Here is a 19,320-nt window from a genome sequence, read left to right as displayed (position 1 = left end):
CTGCTTGCTTCAGAGCCAAAATAATCCTACAGGTTCTGGTTATTTGATAGACTGTGAGAAATTAAATATGATTGATTACCTGAATATTGATAATTTTAAATTGGCTTATTGGTAGAGTGGTTAAACGAATAAATATAAGAGTTTATGGAAAGGTAATAGTCATGCATTCTCACCATTGCATCATTTTTATACAATGCGACAATATATAATGCTTTGACGTCTTCAGATAATTTGCATATTGTATGACTGAATTAGAGATGTCTCCATATTTTGCAACTTGCTGGGTTACAGCTGAGTGTTTGGAGTGCAACATTCTCTTAAAAGTCACGGAATAACTGTAATTTGCTCAGGGAAGTCTTACAGGCTAGACATTCTTTGCCCCTCCAGATCTACAGTCAGTCTCTCTTTACCGTTTCTGCTCCTGGAGTCTGATTCCTTAGACTGTTGTTTTCTGGCTATTTGCCAGAAAACAAGATTCTGCCAGTGAGAGACATCATCAGGAAATCTAAATGTGGAGAAAAGAGGTTAGGCATTTAATTCCTTCCTTCCTCTCTAGCCCGCACCTCAAGGTGAAATTTGGCTCTGTACCTCCTATACAACAGCTTCTCTCTCCAGCTACAGCTTTCACTAGTCTCTGATAACAGCTCCTTCTCCTTATAAATTTCTGGTCTGGGGCATCCCCAGTTGTAGGCCCTCAGGTGCTTCATTTTAATTCTTAACCCTGCCCATACTTCAATAGTTCCTTCAGTAAACTGCTTTGAATTAAGTATTTCAGTGTGCCTCCTAGGGTGACCACCCATTCTGGTTTGCATGACACTCATGATTTTATTTTAGTATGAAAATCAGATGCCCTTGCTACACACGACGACAGTTGGTTGCCCTCAGCTTCCTGACTGAGCCTTGTCTGATCTAGATGGCTAAGATAGTGAGGGTCTGGTAAAAATATAGGCTATGTGGTTGAAAGAGAGGGAGATATTTTATCTGGAAAGAGAGAATGTTAAGTTTTGCTTCAAGACAGTTGGCTTATTTTATAGTAAAGAGTGTAGAAAGTTTAGAGAGGGGTCAGAAGAAACCATGTGTAAGGTGAGGATATAGAGTGTCTAGCATTGGGGTAAGTGATTTTTATAATATTATGTATATCTCACCATGCCATAAATGTGTTTGAGTAAAGTAGGGTCTGTAAATAGTACAGCTTACCAGCTCAGTAGACAAGAGAATCGGTTGCAGTCATTACATAAACTTAATCAATCTAAAAATTAATCTACAATTACCTTAGAATATCTGTCAGAATTTTATATCTCTGAAATTAATTGAGAATTTCTAAATAAACAATGAATGAACATGAGTGTCAACTACCTTTATATCATTTACTTAGGCATAATTATATAAATAACAAAAATAATGGGAGCAAGTAGAGTTTTGATATAAATTTCAATTTATTCTCTGCTAAGAAAATCATTAGTTTCTGCTGATGAGATAGTCAAACAATTCACTCTCAATATCTCATCACAGTCACCGGTTCCTCTCCCTTCACCACTCTTCCTGCTGGTACAGTATGCAGAACTAACCTTTTGTGTCTTTCATTAATGACTTCTCATTACTTGTGTAGGAATTCAACTTTTTTCTCTAATGATTGATTATCCTGTATCCTGGGTAGCTCACTTTCTTTACTGTAGCATGCTATAATAAGTGGAACATTCTGTTTCCTTTGACAAGAAAAAAAAAATTCTTGATTGTGAAAATGAGGTTCCTGTTATGTAGCAACATGGACATTGTTACATTTTTGCTCTCATTGTACAATTTGTATTTTCCACATATCTCCCAATATTACTTTCAATTTATAAAATAACAGCATCACCAACAATAATAAATTGATACCTGCAAATCTACTATATGCCAAATACTGTGCTAGACCCTGAAGTAGAGAGTTGAATAAGATGTAGTCTCTGACCTTCAAAAATTGAGAGAGGGATATGTCAACAAAACATTCCGATAATATCAAAGAGTAAAACAACAGGTTTGCACAAAGAACAAAATAACCCGAAAGTGTGATTCATTCATCTGGAAGTGTGGATTGGGCAGGGAAAAGTTAAGACATTTTGCAGAGGTCATATCTGAGCTTATCCAGTTAAGTGCATTTCCTTCTCAATTGTAAATGACTTGTCCTGATGAAAAGGTGATTAATGCAACAATTATACTGTATAAGAGTGTATACAATAAAAACTAAGCCTCGTTCTCACTCCACATTTTTTTCTATCTATGCAAGCAACCAAATCACAACCTTAACCAAACAAGAATAAGCAAATACAAAACCAAATACTTAAACGTGCAGGTATTGTATTGACTATCAATTTTCTCCAACAGAAACCAATTTCAGACACCTTGTGAATACCCACTTTTCCTTACCTGGGGATTTCTTCACCTTTTTTAAATCTAAATAGCTCTATTAAGACAAAGAGTAGTTGAATCCATTTCACTGTATTTATATTTCTTTAACTTCTCAGACACTGTAGTTTGGGTGTTGTAGCCTTCATATATAGAAAGTAAATTTCAAGTTGCAAAAAGAATTTATAGTTGGAGAGCCAAGGTTCTGATTTTTTTTTTGCTTCATCTACAATTTAGACCTCAATGTACAATGCCCCTTAGCTTCTAGGTCATTCTTTTCTTTTTGTAAACAGTCTTAGTAGATAAAAATTACAGCCAACAGTCTCAAGTATACCAACCAGAGTTTCAGAGCCATATAATTTAAAAACTAGAAGGAACCTCAGATAACATACAAATAAGTATATTCTTTTTCAGCTAAAGAAGCCCAGAGAAGTGAAATGATTTGCCTCAGTTAAAACAAGCAGGTAGTGGCATGACTGTCACTAGAACTAATTCCTGTTTCCTTTTAAAGTGGTCTTTATCCTAATACAAAACCTGAAATAGAAACACTGGAGAGCTTATTACAGTACATATTACTGGATCTTATCACCAGAGGTTGTAATTCATTAGGGCTAATGGAGGCCCAGGAATTTGCATTTCAAACAAGTTTCTGGCTGCTGCTGCTGCCTTGGTAAGAATACATTGAGAAACCTGCTCTACAGCATGCATCTTGAGGCCTTACATAAGTATTTTTAAACCCAAGCCTGTAATAACTTAGTAGAAAGAAGTTCTGACTCTAAAGTGAATATTTCCTTTTTCTTTCTAATAAGACACTTCATCTCTCTGTAATACACTTAAAGGTTTGATCTAGGACCTGAAGATTTTCTCTCGGTAATTACGTATTTATTTAATTTAAAGCCAGTTAATGTATGCATGCTTCTTAAAATATGAAATAATATAATATTTTTATTGTATGACTTAACACTTTTTTAATTAATCAAAAGTACCTTCATCACCATTCATGATTATTGATTTACACGTCCCGGATTTACCTATCCAATATTTACCCATCTTGTCAAATTAGTCAATAAGGACTGTAAATTATTCTGTGCCAAACTTGCAATCCTCTGCTAACCCTTTACCTCTCTGCCTCCATCTTCCTTTCCCTCCCCATTCACTACCTGAGCTCATGTGGTCATGTCAGAAGTATATCATTAACCTGCAATGATTATACTTTTACTTTTCTTTGCCCCACAGACACAAACTGACAAAAATCATTCTTCTTTCAAAGAAATCACAGTGTCTAAATAATTCCAAGGTTTTATAAATATATTAAGAAAACAATTAAATGCATTGAGCAAATATAACTGCCTTATTAAAAGATTTTTAACGTCACTAGACTATTTTTGCTTTTCTGAAAGTATAATTTTCTAATAGGTCAGCTATACACATTTAATTTGCCTGCTCATTGCTTTCTATTAAAGTGATTATGCATGTTTTCTGGAAAAAAATCCTAACTTTTTACAGACAGAATTTAACTAGGGTTTTTGACAGAGATATTCTCAATCAACTACCTATTCCTCTCACTTTGGATAGTCATGAAGGCCGTCATAGAAAACGAAGGTTTATAATGAGACACTGTAGTACCCTACCATGGGGTCAATGAATGGCATCATGTTCTCTTTAATCTCTCCTTTCTTCATTTTATTTTTTTTAGGGCAAGCATGGAGCCATTATGAAAGCTAAAATTGATTTTTTTTCTTGAACATTTAAACATACACACATGTAGAGGGTATATTTGGGTAGCGATTGTTTCCAAATGACATTCTTTTGGAGAAGGATGGGAGGTTGTATCTTTTGAAGAATTTTATGAGCCTTAATTTTTCGGAGAGTCTTAAAAGCTTCTACATGATTCTAAAGAGTTAGAGAAACCTGTGGTAATCCAAAGAGTGAAACTAAAGACTCGTGTTTATCACAGCTTTACTAACTAATGTTCCTTGAAATAAGCTATATCAATTTACAGATATTATTAAAAATGCACAGAAAATAAATGAATACTAATATCCAAGCATGTGAATTAAATAACTCAAATTGCAACCTTGGCAATACCACAATCTTATGGTAACATTTTAAGGTTTTTAAAAATTTGATATTAATACATAGCAAAGTATTTTTAATGTATACAATTATATGTAACTACAAAATTCTTATAACTATACAAAATATTATATTAAATATATACATATAACATATATGCACATATATGATAGATGCATGTATATGTATTTATATACAGTCATACATATATTGTTTAACAACTGGGATATGTGTACTTACACAAATCTAAATGGTATAGCCTACTGCACACCTAGGCTGTATGGAGTAGCCTATTGCTCCTAGGTTACAAACTCATATGGCATGTTACTGTACTGAATACTGTAGGCAATTGTAACACAATGGTTAAGTATTTGTATATTTAAACATATATAAACATAGAAAAGGTACAGTAAAAATACTGTATAAAAGGCAAAAATGGTACACCTATGTAGGGCACTTATTATGAATGGAGCTTGTAGGACTGAGAATTACTCTGGGTGAGTGAGCAGAGGGTGAATATGAAGGCCTGGAACATTACTGTATACTACTGCAGACTTTAGAAACACTCTACATGAAGGCCACACTAAATTCATTACAAATATTTTTTTCTTCAATAATAAATTGGCGATCTTGCTGTAAGTTTTTACTCTATAAACTTTGCATTTTTAAAATTTTTGACTCCTACTTTTTGAAAACTTTTGTAACAAAACTTATCTTAAAACACAAAGGCATTGTACAGCTACACAAAAAGTTTTATTTCTTTATATTCTTATTCTATAAGCCTTTTTCTATTTTTAAAATAATTTTTAACTTTTTAAACTTTTTTGTTAAAAACTAAGACATGTACACACACCTTAGCCTAGGCCTACAGAGGGTCAGGATCTTTGAGGCATCACTAGGTAATAGAAATTTTCCAACTCAACTATGATCTTATGGGTCCACTGTTGTACACGCAGCCTGTTGTTGAGTGAAACGTTGCTACTGGGCACATGACTGTATATTGCTCCACAAACATCTTTTTCTAAGACTTCATTGTATTATGTTATTTTTTCAATATGCTAATTCACTGATTTTTTTCCCGTGCACTTTCAAGTCTTTTATTTATTTCTACACCACTTAATATTTTGTACTGGCAGTACTTGAATTTGTCATGTATTTTTATAATTCTTGTCAGTTTATTTTCTATCTCATGTGATTATCTTCTATATTCATTTTTCTTCTTTCATAATTTTTTAAATGAAGTGTGCTTGTTCTCTAAATGGTCTCCTTTCTCTTAGGGTAAATCATCTACGAAAGCATTTTCTCCATGGATCTACTGGGGTGTTGTGAAATTGTCATACGTTCTTCTTTTTGATATTGTCTTAACTTCACCCTTTGTTATTCTTCCTTTTAGTAACAGTTTTAATGGGGCCCATGACGACTCAGTTAAAGAATATTATTGTCCAGGTTCCCTTTCACTTAGATGTGATCATATTATGAAGTGCAGGCTGAGATGATGTAAACAAAATTGGTATCTGTTACTTCCAGTGCCTCTCCTTAAGAACAGGGTGTTTCTCTGAATTCCCCTTTTCCTGCACAGTAGGTTGGAAAATGTCAACAACTGAATTGATCCTCCTGCTCCTAGAGATGAAAATCAAGTACAGATAATGACAGAGACATTGCTCTATTAGGTCCTTGGATGAGCTCAAGAAATGTCTACTCATCCCTAACCACCTTGGAAAGTTACCTTAAGAAAGTAAAATTGCTATGTTGTTTGAGAAGCTATATTTTTAAGTATTTTTATTATACTAGTTTCTAGAACAAGATTTCTCAACCTTAATACAATTGACATTTGGGGATGAATATGTTTTTGTACTAAAAAGCTGTCCTGTGTATTTTATGGTGTTTAGTAGCATCCTTAGCCAGTACCACTAGACCCCATGGCATTCTTCTGGTCGTGACAAGCAAAAATGTCTCTGGACTTTGGCAAATGTTCCCTGTGGAACAAATGTGTTTCTGCTTGAGAACCACTAGTCTGTAGAATAACGAATGTAAACATTGTTCCCTGTAGTAATGCTGCCTTAATAAAACTTATAAAATATTGCATTCACTTAGGAGTCAGTGAGAAGAAGTGAAGAGGCATTGAAGGCTGGAAGGTGGTGATAATTCTTCTGCTGCAGCATTGGATAAGACTGTTAACTGTGGAAAGTACTAGGCAGAACATATCCCTATGGAGATTAAAGCAGCTAGAGAAGTGCTTAGAAAGGCAGAATGTCAGTATATTTTGATTGCTACATGTAGTTTTTAGTAAAATATTATAACAAAAAATGAGCACAGCTAGGAAAAAATGAACAGTTGAAATTAGAAATAGAGGTGACAGAACTTTTTAGGGAGATAACCTAAAATTGGCTAATAAGCTAGAAAAGTGAGATCTCTCAGAGTTGAAAACACTAACTGCCTCAATACTTCAAACATCAGGAGAAAGAGTGTCACTCATGGCTTTTTTTAGCGACCCCCCCCATTTGGACTTTTCAACCAAAAGTATGAAAAAGCCACACGCAAAGATTAGATTATAAATATTGCCTTCATACCACTACCAACTTTTTCATATGACCATATTAGTCATCTTTAAAATAAAGAAGAGTGGGCCCAGGGCCAGGCTTAAGCCTGTAATCCCAGCACTTTGGGAGGCCGAGGGGGGTGGATAACCTGAGGTCAGGAGTTGGAAACCAGCCTGGCCAACATAGTGAAACCCTGTCTCTACTCAAAGTACAAAATTTAGCCAAGTGTGGTGGCATGTGCCTATAGTTCCAGCTACTTGTGAGGCTGAGACAGGGGAATCGCTTGAACTCGGGAGGTGGAGCTTGCAGTGAGTTGAGATGCACCACTGCACTCCAGCCTGGGTGGCAGAGCGAGACTCTGTCTCAAAAAAACAAAAAAAAAAAGGGCCCAGCAAATAAGTCAATTAATGAAAAACAAAAACCAGAGGGTTAAGAAGTGTAACTAGAAGACATTTTTTGTGAAGTTCTTCCAAATGAAACTAAATACACCAGAAACTTTAATTCTTGAGAAGGTTGAAAAACCACTAACTCAGCATTGAAAGGCTTTTAATTGTGTGATACAAAAAGACATCCTTGGTTTATTAAACCAGAACCAGCAGCTGGGCATGGTGGCTCACACCTGTAATCCCAGTACTTCGGGAGGCTAAGGTGGGAAGATCATTTGAGGCCAGGAGTTTAAGACCAGCCTGGTCAACATAGTGAAACCTGACCTCTACCAAAAATACAAAAATTGGCCAGATGTGGTGGTGCATGCCTGTGATCCCAGCTACCTGGGAGACTGAGTCATGACAGTCACTTGAACCTGGGAGGTAGAGGCTGCAGTGAGCCAAGATCGTGCCACCTCACCCCAGCCTGAGTGACAGAGAAAGATTCGGTCTTGGAAAAAAACAAACAAAACTGTACCAGCAAAAAGAGGCTAGGAGATCTGTGCAGTGGCCTGATATGGCCTGCAGAAGCATACCCTCTGCTTGAGGATATGCCATGGAAGTTAAGGAAACAAACTTTCCCAATTGGTCAAATGATCGGCCAGAAAAGCACAATGGGTGAGTTCCTTCCAGAGACAGAACGAGTCTAACCAAGGAAATCCTGCTGCTGCCAGGTCAGGGAGTCCTGGAAATTCTGATCCAGAGTGATTTATTTCATAATTGTAATCAATCAGTGGCTTTTTCTAGGTGAGTATTTTTGTTGCAGTTGTCCTATTTCTTTTTCACTATTGTATATTGGCTATGTATGGAGTGGGGGGCTGGGAGGTATGAGAAAAATGACTGTGTTTTTGAGTTCATCGCTGTTGCGCCCCCACTGGATCACACAGAAAGAATTGTGCGTAATTCAGAGATACCCAGTTTTTAGTAGGATGCAGTAAATGGACCAGTCATTTGATTGTATCGTATCTCTTGGAGAACAGATATTTTCTTTTTGGAAAGCAAAACAGAACAAAACAAAACATGAATACTTGTACATGGATACTTGGGAGGCCAGCATGGCAGTCTGTCAGAAACCATTAATTTTCTTCAGTGCTTTTCCCCTCCTTACTTCCTTTCAACAATAGAATCTATTGACTTTTAGCTGGGCACAAGGTATGCAGCTGGAGAGAATATATCCCCAATCTTCCCTTGCAAAATAGGCCTTATCTCACAACTAATGCCAATAGGATACATGAAAACAATCTCTAAACTTTTTGAATCGTGCACTGAAAAGAAAACTAATTGCCTTTCAAGAACTTCCCCCTTCAGGTTGGCAATCAAGCAGCAAAAACTTGAACAGTGGCCTCATACCATACAGTGAGACTGAACCCCCTCACTGGGAGTAACAGATCTGTTTCACCAGTTTGGTTCCCTAGATGACCTCATAAAGGAAAGCCCATGTTATTTGCCCTGGATTCTCATGTGAGAGAGTGATATGTTTTAATCTTGTTTCAACTACTCAAGTTTTGGTTCCATTAATCCTAACTCCTACATCTTTCCTGGGATTATTATGATATTAACATTCTGCTTAAAATATGTTGAAGTTTCAGGTGTATTAAGATTCATATTTGAAGCTCAATTATTTAGGATATTGAATATCACAATTGATCTGGGGTTATGGGACATAAGACATTATAGCTGGGAAAGGTTAATCTGCATTTTTACTCTTAATTACTATTCTTGTTAATAGCGTTGCCCTAAACTACCTCTTTGTCTACAGAATAAAGCAAAATATTTTCCAATTAGTGTTTTTGGTTTTTCTACATTTCTTATCATTTTATCTTCTGTTTTCTAATAATTTTTATCTCTATTTTCCCATTATTAAACTAGCTATGTATATATATTTTATTTATCTCAAAAACCAAGTTTTAGAACTTACCAGTTATATTATCTATTTATTAAATAATGCCTGCCTTAAAAATAAAACAATTACTTATTTACAACTTGGGTTTAACTTGTTCTTTTTCTAGCTGGCATTTGTGTGTACTTTTGTGCATGGATATGCACACAAACATAATTCTTACCTTGAGTTTAATTTCTTTTCTTTTCAAAAATTCTTTGGGCTTAATAAATATCTTTCATTTCTCTTTTTTTTTCCTATTTAGTATAACATTTCCTCTTAGCAGAACTTTAATGGTATCCATGAGTTCTTATGTGTAATTATTTTTCTCAGTTTATTTGGGCATATTTATTGTTTGTCAACTTTCATTCCACCCTTTCCCAACAACTTAAGTTTTGTCTTTTGGGTTTCAAATTATGAAACAATAGCAAAGTTGGACTAAAATAAAAAGATTCAGCTTCTTCAGCTCACTTTCTTTAATAGGCAACTTAAGAATATGTCCTCCCTGGAAAGCACAATGGTGAAGTTCAAATGAGAACTTGAATAGGCAAATGCATGACCAAATTAAATGAATTGCTGTGCTGATATTAAGAGTTCCTGATGGCCCATTGCTTGTCCATTACATAGGTCTTGATCTAGGAGTAGATTTTAACAAAAGTCACATCGAGATGTAAAAGCACTAAGCTGACTTAAAGGCTGTGGACAGAAAAGCAGAAGGAAGTAACACTATGTTAACTACATGTTGCTGAGGGCCTCTACTCCAGGAAGGATTTTACCTTCCAGAAGCTCTAGACTGGCACCGCCTCCAGTGCTGACATGGCTGACTTTATCTTCAGTGTTCCATTTGGCACAGCAAGTAGCAGTGTCTCCACCCCCTATAATAGTGATGCAGCCCTTGGAAGTGGCTTTCACAATTTCATCCATGAGGGCTTTGGTTCCCTTAGAAAAGGCATCCCATTCAAATACTCCTAACGGCCCATTCCAAACAATTAGCCTGGCTTGAGCCACAACTTGAGCATGATTCTTGTTGCTCTCAGGACCACAGTCCAAACCCATCCAGCCAGGAGATATGCCAGATGCTACAGTGGCTTTTCCAACCTGAGCATTCTCATCAAACTTGTCACCAGTAACAAAGTCAACAGGAAAAGTGATCCTTACACCATTCTTTTGTGCTTTGGCCATGATATCTTTGACGATCTTGGCTCCCTCTTCATCAAACAGGGAAGCACCAATCTCCATGTTGTTGAGTACCTTAAGGAAGGTATAAGCCATTCCACCACCAATAATCATCTCATTGACTTTGTCCAGCATATTTTTAATAAGTTGGATCTTGTCTGCCACTTTGGCTCCACCAAGTATAGCCAGAAAGGGTCTCAATGGGTTTTCCAAGGCTTTAGCAAAGTAATCTAGTTCCTTCTTCATCAAGAATCCGGATGCTTTATGGGGCAGATTCACTCCCACCATGGAACTATGAGCCCGGTGCGCAGTGCCAAAAGCATCATTGACATAGACGTCCCCTAGCTTGGAAAGCGATGCTCGGAAGGCTTCTATTTTATCTGGCTCAGCTTTAATCTTCTTTCCAGAGGGATCTTGGCCCTTCCCTTCTTCCTCCACATGAAAGCGCAGGTTCTCCAGCAGGATGACTGAACCAGGAGCTGGGTTGGCACAGGCTTTCTCCACTTCTGCGCCTACACAGTCCTTGAGGAACAGAACATCCTTGCCCAGCAAGGATTTGAGCTCAACAGCAACAGGCCCTAAGGAATATTTGTCAGGCATGGGAACACCATCAGGCCGACCTAGATGACTCATAAGAACTACTGCCTTGGCTCCATTGTCCAGGCAGTACTTGATGCTTGGGATGGAAGCCTTGATCCTCTGGTTGTTTGTAATCTGGTTCTTCTTCATGGGAACATTGAAGTCTACTCTCATGATGACTCGCTTCCCTCTAACATCGAGTTTGTCTAAAGTCAACTTCTTAGAAAGAGACATTTTGACCATATAAAGACATAGGCTGACACCTGGATCTTAATGCTGAAGAACCAACTTGCTGTTGGGAGGCTGGGTAGGTGGTGATTTCTAACGCCCTTGCCCTTGCCCCGCCCCTTTCTTCTCCACACTGTCTCCAGGACAACAGCCACTGTGAGACTGGAAAGGAAATCTAGCTTTGTGATTGGCTCAAGGTCCTGTCAATCTCGATCTGAAATGTGTTGCTAGGTGAAGATTCCAACTTCCTGGGCATAGGGCCATGTTGTGGAGTAGAGGTACCTGCCTTCGGATGAGACTTGGGTAGGTGGAGAAACCCCAGAATAAGAATGGTTCTAAAAACCAACAAGAATGGTCCTGAGGTCTGCGCTGCCTTCTGGCTCTTTTTGCCCCCACCCCACAGCTTGGTTAACAGTTGCTCTTATTATTAAAAAAAAACAAAAAGAACTCCACCCCCACCCCCACAAACCTACATACACCTCATTCATGTTAAATCTTAACCATTTTGATATGTAAAAACCTCTGCAGTGCCAAATAAAAGGAATATTTGAAATAATGATTTTCATATGAAACCTTGCTTATTCAAGTCAGGGTAGTATAGTTCTGTTTTTTCCTTGTCTTGATAAATATTTCTGTTGAGGATGTGGCTTGTTGTTAGTCTTCATCTTTAGATATATTCTAGGACAGGGTGGGAATGCTGTCATATTTTCATTACTTTGCTTCTTCCATTTTCAGACTACCATGAAAGAATGTTTGGTCACTTCTGCAGGAGAATCCCATAAGATCATAGCAAAGAGAATATCAGTAACAAGTGCTGAAAGTAATGGTGACATTTATTTCAGACTACAATGTTATGATGAGGCTCCTTATTTTTTCTCTCTTCTCTATTTGCTTTCCTATCTGTACAACTTAGAAATTGAGCTGAAAAAAAATGCATGGTTTTCATGAGGATGAAAACATACATTAGAATTGAAAGTGAGTAAGATATTCTATTTTTGGAGAAAGCAAATGTATGTGGCTAGTTGGTTTAGTAATGAAAATTGGCTTTACATTTTTTTTTTTCATTCGACTCCATAAGTTGAGTGAACTGAATATGTAAGATGAAGGCTTTGACAGAAATATATTTGAGGCATCACCTATTAAGATGGCTAAAATAAAAAATAAAAACAAGTGTTGAGAAAGACGTGGACAAATTGGAATCCTCATTTATTGCTGATAGGAATGTCTAATGGTACAGCCACTTTAGAAAACAAGTTATCGGTTCCTCAATGTTGAACATCGAGTCAACAGCATTTAAAAGCAAACTTAAATGGTGTTAAAATATGTAGTAACAGAAACTCTCATTTATTGCTCCCAGGAGTGAAATATGCTACAGCCATTTCGGGAAACAGCTTGGCAGTTTCTTAGAAATATGCATAGACTTACCATACAAGTCATCAATCCTATTTCTAGATGTTCATCCAAGGACATCAAAAGCCTGTATTCTCTCAAAATTCTGTAAACAAATGTTTAGAGCAGTTTTATTAATAATTACCAAAATTATATATTCTTCAAGTAATACATAAATAAACTGTGATATATCCATGCAATGGAATATTATTTTTTTTAAAAAAGAAAAGAAACAAGCTATTCACTTACACAAAAGCCCTGGATAAAATTTAAATGTGTCTTACTAACTGAAAGAAGCCAGGCAAAAAAATTATGTAGCTATTGTGTAATTCCATATGTATGACATTTGAAAAAAAGCAATAGTTTTGGGATGGAAAACATATCAGTGGTGGCTACGTATTAGGAGAAGAGAGGGTAGTCAACTATAATGGGGATACACATGAGGATTTTTAGTGTGGTAAACTTTTCTATGAGGTACTGATGTGGTGGATAGAACATTCTATGCACTTGTCAAAATTCATAGCATTGTACATTGTAGAGAGTGAACTTTAATGAATGCAAATGAAAAAATATGATCCAGAGTGTTAGGGAATCTTATTATGTAATGTAGCCTCTGACAAATAAGCCTAACTGTATTGTAATATACAGGAAATTTTACTACAGGTGATGTGGAAATTTTACTACAGGTGATGTGGTCAAAAAAAGGAGATGACTTAAGTAACTTTGCAAAAGAGGTTTTCAGTTTGTAAAACTAAAGACGAAAACAACTGTCCATAAATATAATACTCTAGTTGGTAAGTTTGAATATCACAAGCTTATAGATGAATAATTCTTAAACTATATGTGTTATTAGAGATAAGCAAATAATGGAAGACAATTAAAAGTTTCTCACTGTCAGGAAAATAAGTTACAAATATGCAAGAGCACAATGAACTCTGTGGTGCTGGATTAAGAGTCTGAGATATCAGTATGAACTCATATTAAGTTCAATATACACATAGGTTGATATGGAAAATAATTACAGATATGTGTATAAATATGTGTTAATTTTCTATTGCTACTGTAGCAACTTGTCACAAATTTAGCTACTTGAAATAACACAATTTTGTGTTCAAAAACAATTCTGTAGGTCAGAAATTCAGGTTGGCTCTGCTGGTTTCTTGCTCTGGATTTCATAAAGTTTTGCTGGCCGGGTTTTCATTTCAAGGCTCTAGGAAGAATTTACCTCTAAGCTCATTTAGGCTTTTGGCAGGATTCAGTTCCTCACAATTATAGGACTGAGCTACCTGCTTTTGGCTGGCTGTTAATAAACCCCTAAAGGCCCTCTCAAGTTTGTAGGTTCCTATATCTGAGAGCCAGCAATGATGCATTGCATTCTTCTTACAATTGGAATCTCTCTGATTTTCATTTCTACTCCATCTGTTTTCCACTTTCAGCCAGAGAAAATTCTCTGCTGTTAAGGACTCATTTGCTTAAGTTGGGCCAAACTAGATAATACAGGATAAACTCCCTAATTAAATACTGTGATATAATTATATCTGCAAAGTCTCTTTTGTCATGTAGCATCAGTATTTAAAAGTTCTGGGGAATAGGACATGGATGTCTTTGGTGGGCCATGATTCTGCCTACTCAAACAGGATTTTGATAAACACAAATATTTTCAAGCTCTGTTCATAAGAGGGCAGAGAAGCAGTGACTTATAAGTAAATAAGTGGGGGTGGGGGAAAGGACAAAACTTCTCTATAGAGGAATTCCAAATAATGTGTGTAGATACATATCTCTACTAGAGGTGGAGCTTAATGGACTGCTTGAATGTAGTGATAAATAGATTCTGAGTATTTAAATTATTATTCACCATGATTTACAAATACTAGATTTGAAAGACCCAAAAGGAAAATATACTCTTCTCTTTTGGCACCTTTCTGTAAAGAAGATTTGCAGTGTGCTCTGCACTGAGCTAAACCACAAGGGCGTTTTTTCACCACTTCCCCAAGATCTGTCTTCATGTAACAGCATCAAGCTCTGAGGACCTTGTCTTTCAAAATTAAAATCCTGTTACCAGGTATCATCCCACATAGAGGCTGAAATGTCTTCTTGACTAAATCCAGTTTTCATCTATGTTCACAGTATCAATGTCTCTATGTTCTGCTGTTCTTGGACAGGTTTTCTTTAGGCAAATATCCTCTGTTTCTCTCCAGGTCTTTTAAGGGCTGCTCACTTAGCTACTAGTATTTGCTCATGGTGGTGACTGATTAAAGTCTATGGTGGAAAGATTTCATTATAGGTTATCAATTTTCTTTGAAAATTGAAACATGTTATGGATATAATCTATTGTTCTTTCTATTAGGAAGCCTTTGAAATATTTGGGGCAGTTTAGCTTCAATTCACCTTTCCATTGGCAATGATCGTAAAATATGCCAATATATATTCCATACGTTATGCAGAGTTCTGGGTGCTGAAATGACTAGTAATCTATAGTTATGTATATTCTCATGTACATATTGTGTCATTTTAGTCACTAATTTTTAATATTTCAAAATACACCAATCCTTTTCTTTTAACAATTTAAAAACAATTTTTAAATTGCTTATGAATTTGTAAATGTCCCTGTTAATAATAGCAGCAAACGTCAATTTATGCATTTGAAAATGTTTCCATGAGTTTTGGGGATCATTGTAAAAGATACACTAAGGTGGCCGTATGGTGCTATCTCTCCCTTTCAATGGCGAAAACCGCTACTCTTGCATCAACCTAATATATAACTTTTTACACGGTGCAGAATTAGTTTGAAAACAACATTATAATTCACACGATAACATTATGTATGAATTAGCCAATGCATTTGTTTTAAAGTATACTTTTTTGCATTTGTTCCTTCATCTACTTATCCTAACGTAGTTCTGTTGCATAAATTTTAAGCAAATTTTACTCCCTTTATATTTTGTTTTTATAATCTAATTTTTTAGAAGATAAAAAGGCACATGGAAATATGGCTAAAATTAAATAGCTAAGTTACCCAATCACAAATAGGTAAGTTTTAGAACTTTTGTGTATTGAATTCCTACAGATCTCTGTTATTGATTATTAACTGATGTAGGCACTGATTAGGACAAACTCAATGTGAAGTCTAAAATAAGAATTTTAATGATATTACAATAAAGTTAATGAGACATAAGTTCTAAAAATATATGCAATAATGTATATAATAATACAAATCATTACCAGTTCAAACTAATCCTAGGGGAGGATTGATGTATTGCTAAGATTAGGTTTTATTTTCCTTAAGGAGTCCAAATTAGATCAGTAGATGCAGTCATCCTGAACAAGAAAATTGTGTTATAAAAGTTATAATTTAAAAGGGTGTTTCAAGAGGGAACATTTTAATAAAATTTTAATAAAAGAGATTGGAAGCTAGAGAGTTTAATTCACACTGATAAGTTACAGTTATTTTTAACTAATGAATAACCTGTGATTATTTTTCTAAAGACCTTCCAAAAACTTTTTTTTCAATTTAGCTTTAAATATATTTTATTATTCTAAAATAAAATAATGAATTACTTCGTTAAAACCAAAACAATTTTAAGTATCAGCTTGTCTTCTAATACTGAAACTCAGGACATTCACATTACTATATGTTTTTTCTATTACCGCTAGCTCAAAAATTTCTATAGAAAATGGAAGCATGGGATACCTCTTGAGAAACGAATGGTCCACTGAATTTTAATAAAATATATCTTTTTATTTATTAAGGCTACTACTTAATCACAGTTATGACCTATATAATTGTGGCTTGCATTATGCAAAGCATATTTATAATTTAAATAATTATATTAGTTGGTTAACTTTTGATACAGTCAAAATATTTGCCTGATACTATTTATTGGAGTTTCATCTATTATAACATATTGAGGATAACACTGTGATCGAGAAAGGGTATAGGTGGGAAAGGAGACAGCTGTAGTTTGCATAAGCTCTAAGCTAAAAGAAAGACAAATGATAAAAATGTGTCTTTGTATCTCCAACATTAACTAGGGGAATTGGGACAGTTACTGGATAAATTCAGTACAGGCGACAAGAATAATTGACAAACTAGCTTAATGGAAATATTTGGAAGAATATATACATTCTAAAAATATGGCCAGACATCACTGACTTCTATATAAGATGAAGACCTGTAAAATAGATTCTAGTTCTCAGTCTCTTATACCTAGTTTTGGAGATTCCAATGTGAGACAGAGAATTATATGGAAATCCTTTTATCAACCACCAAAACCTATGGGAGGCCCATGGGAGCCTAAGGTTTTTGAATTCTTGCATTTCCTGGGAGGCAGAAAGTGGCCTTCAGTGGAAGTACACAAACCAAGAAGAGAGATTGAGTTGCTGTAGAGGATATTTGTTGCACTGTTTCTCCCTCCATTGTATGCACTTGAATCAAGCCTATCCATGAGTGTGATCAGGATGGACTTAATTGGAGCAGCAGTTGGAAAGGGTATGTCTTGTGAACTCTGATGGGCTAAGTCCTGGGAAGTCTTGAAATGTCGATGTTATAATTCAGTAAAATAAAGTGTCAAGAAAAAAGAAAAAAAGAAAAAAGTGAAAAGACAAATAAAAGAGAAGAAAGAGAAAGAAACTAAAAAAGTGAAAAGACAAAAGAGAGGAAAGAGAAAGAATCTTGGATAAAAAGCATGAAACCAGTGCTTTGGGGACCAGTTTGAAATCTCTTTCTTTTATTGTTCCAATTGTAGAGTTCTATAGAGCGATACTGGAGCCAGGCTGGGGTGAAGCCCCAAGAACAATAATTATCTCAGGTCTGGCAGGCTCTAGCTCTCAGCTGATAATCTAGGAAAGAAGCTGTTGAAGTAGATATACTGTAATATTTCCTGGAGGACAGACAATATCTATGCTGGAAGTGGGAATAGGGAGCAGGAAATCATGCACTGTATTGTAACAGCCTCTTTCAATGTCTATTTTCCTCCAATTTCAATACACACACATAAATTTAGTTAGTACTTGAGGCTTGGCTTACCCTGCAGATTGGTAATAAAGACAATAAAGGTATTTATAAGGAGAAAAATTCAACAAGTCTGAGGAGCTTCAGCATTATGAGTGAAAGCTAACAGATAACAAAATATATCTAAGGAAGCAAAATTTATAGCTTAATACAAGATTGAAATAAAAGAAAAAAGTCTTAGATAGATAATTACAATGGAAATATGAAGGACAATGAAGCTGAGAGAGAGGAGGAAGTTGCAGAAGAAAAGTTTGAAGCTAGCAGAAGTTGCTCCAGAAGGTTTAAGGAAAGAAGCCATCTTCATAAAACAAAAGTACAAAGTGAAAGAGCAAATGTTGATGGAGAAGCTGCAGCAAGTTATCCAGATCTAACTAAGATAATTAATGCTGGCAGGCTGTGGTGGCTCACGGGTTAGGGCCATGCTCTGGATTAGGCTTTGCTTAAGGAAATGGAAATGTGACTGGTTTGATCTATCCAGACTACTAAAACTTTTTCCATATTAGCTATAGGCTGTTTTGCTTTTTTATTATTCATGTGTTCATTAGAGTAGCACTTTTAATTTCCTTCAAGAACTTTTCGTTTGCATTCACAACTTACTAACTGGCACAAGAGGCCTAACTTTTGACCTATCTCACCTGTCAACCTGCCTTCCTCACTAAGCTTACTCATTTTAGCCTTTTGATATAAAGTGAGAGACTTGTAACTCTTCCTTGTATTTGAATACTTAGAGAATATTGTAATGTTATGACTTGGCCTAATTTCAATATTGTTCTGTGGAAATAGGGAGGCCCAAGGAGAGGAAGATATATGGGAACTGCCTATTGTTGGAGCAGTCAGAACACACACAACATATATTAATTAAGTTTGCCATCTTATATGGGTGTGGTCCATGGCACCCCAAAACTATTACAATAGTGACATCAGGGATCACTGGTTACTGTAACAAGTATAATAATAATGAAAAAATTGAAAATATTTTGAGAATTACAGCATTGTGAGAATGTGGCACAGAGACGTGAAGGGAGCACATACTGTTTGGAAATGGTCCTAAGAGACTTATTTGATGCAGGGCTACCAAAATCTTTAATTTGTTAAAAAAAAAAAAGCAGTATCTGTATAACACAATAAAGTGAAGTGCAGTAAAACAAGGCATGCTTGTATTTGTACACTTATGTTCATAGCAGCATAATTTGCAATAGCCAAAGGTGAAAACAACCCAAATGTTCATTGACAGCTGAATGTATAAACAAAACGTGCTATATACACACAATGGAATATTATTCAGCCTTCAGAATAAATGACGTTCCAACGCATTAAAAAATGGATGAACACGGATTGAAGATATTATGCTGAGGGAAATAAGTCAGTTACAAAAGGACAAGCACTATATCAGTACACTTATATGAGGTACGTAGAGTAGTCAAATTGTTAAAAACAAAAAGTGAAATAGAACAAAAAACAAATTGATAGAAACAAAAAGGTCTCCAGGAGCTGAGGAAAGGGAAAATGAGCAGTTATTGTTTAATGTGCACAGTTCCAGTTTAGGAAGATGAAAAAGCTCTGTAGATAGTGAGATGGTTGCAAAGTAATATCAATGTACTTTGTGTTCCTGATCTCTAATGCTACATAACT

At 35.7% G+C, this 19,320-nt stretch overlaps 1 protein-coding gene across 1 annotated transcript; it reads right to left on the bottom strand.

The window, feature by feature from the left end:
- Positions 1-9,757: 9,757 nt before the first annotated feature.
- On the bottom strand, positions 9,758-11,294 carry PGK2 (phosphoglycerate kinase 2). Its single transcript, XM_003254176.4, has one exon. It carries the CDS (start codon positions 11,292-11,294, stop codon positions 10,041-10,043), a length of 1,254 nt encoding a protein of 417 aa, XP_003254224.2. The 3' UTR covers positions 9,758-10,040.
- Between the last annotated feature and the right edge of the window lie 8,026 nt (positions 11,295-19,320).

The sequence above is a fragment of the Nomascus leucogenys genome, chromosome 22a (genome assembly GCF_006542625.1).
Source record: "Nomascus leucogenys isolate Asia chromosome 22a, Asia_NLE_v1, whole genome shotgun sequence".
NCBI lineage: Eukaryota > Metazoa > Chordata > Mammalia > Primates > Hylobatidae > Nomascus > Nomascus leucogenys.
Note: the sequence above shows the minus strand (reverse complement) of the source record. Positions and strands in the feature narration are given on the sequence as shown.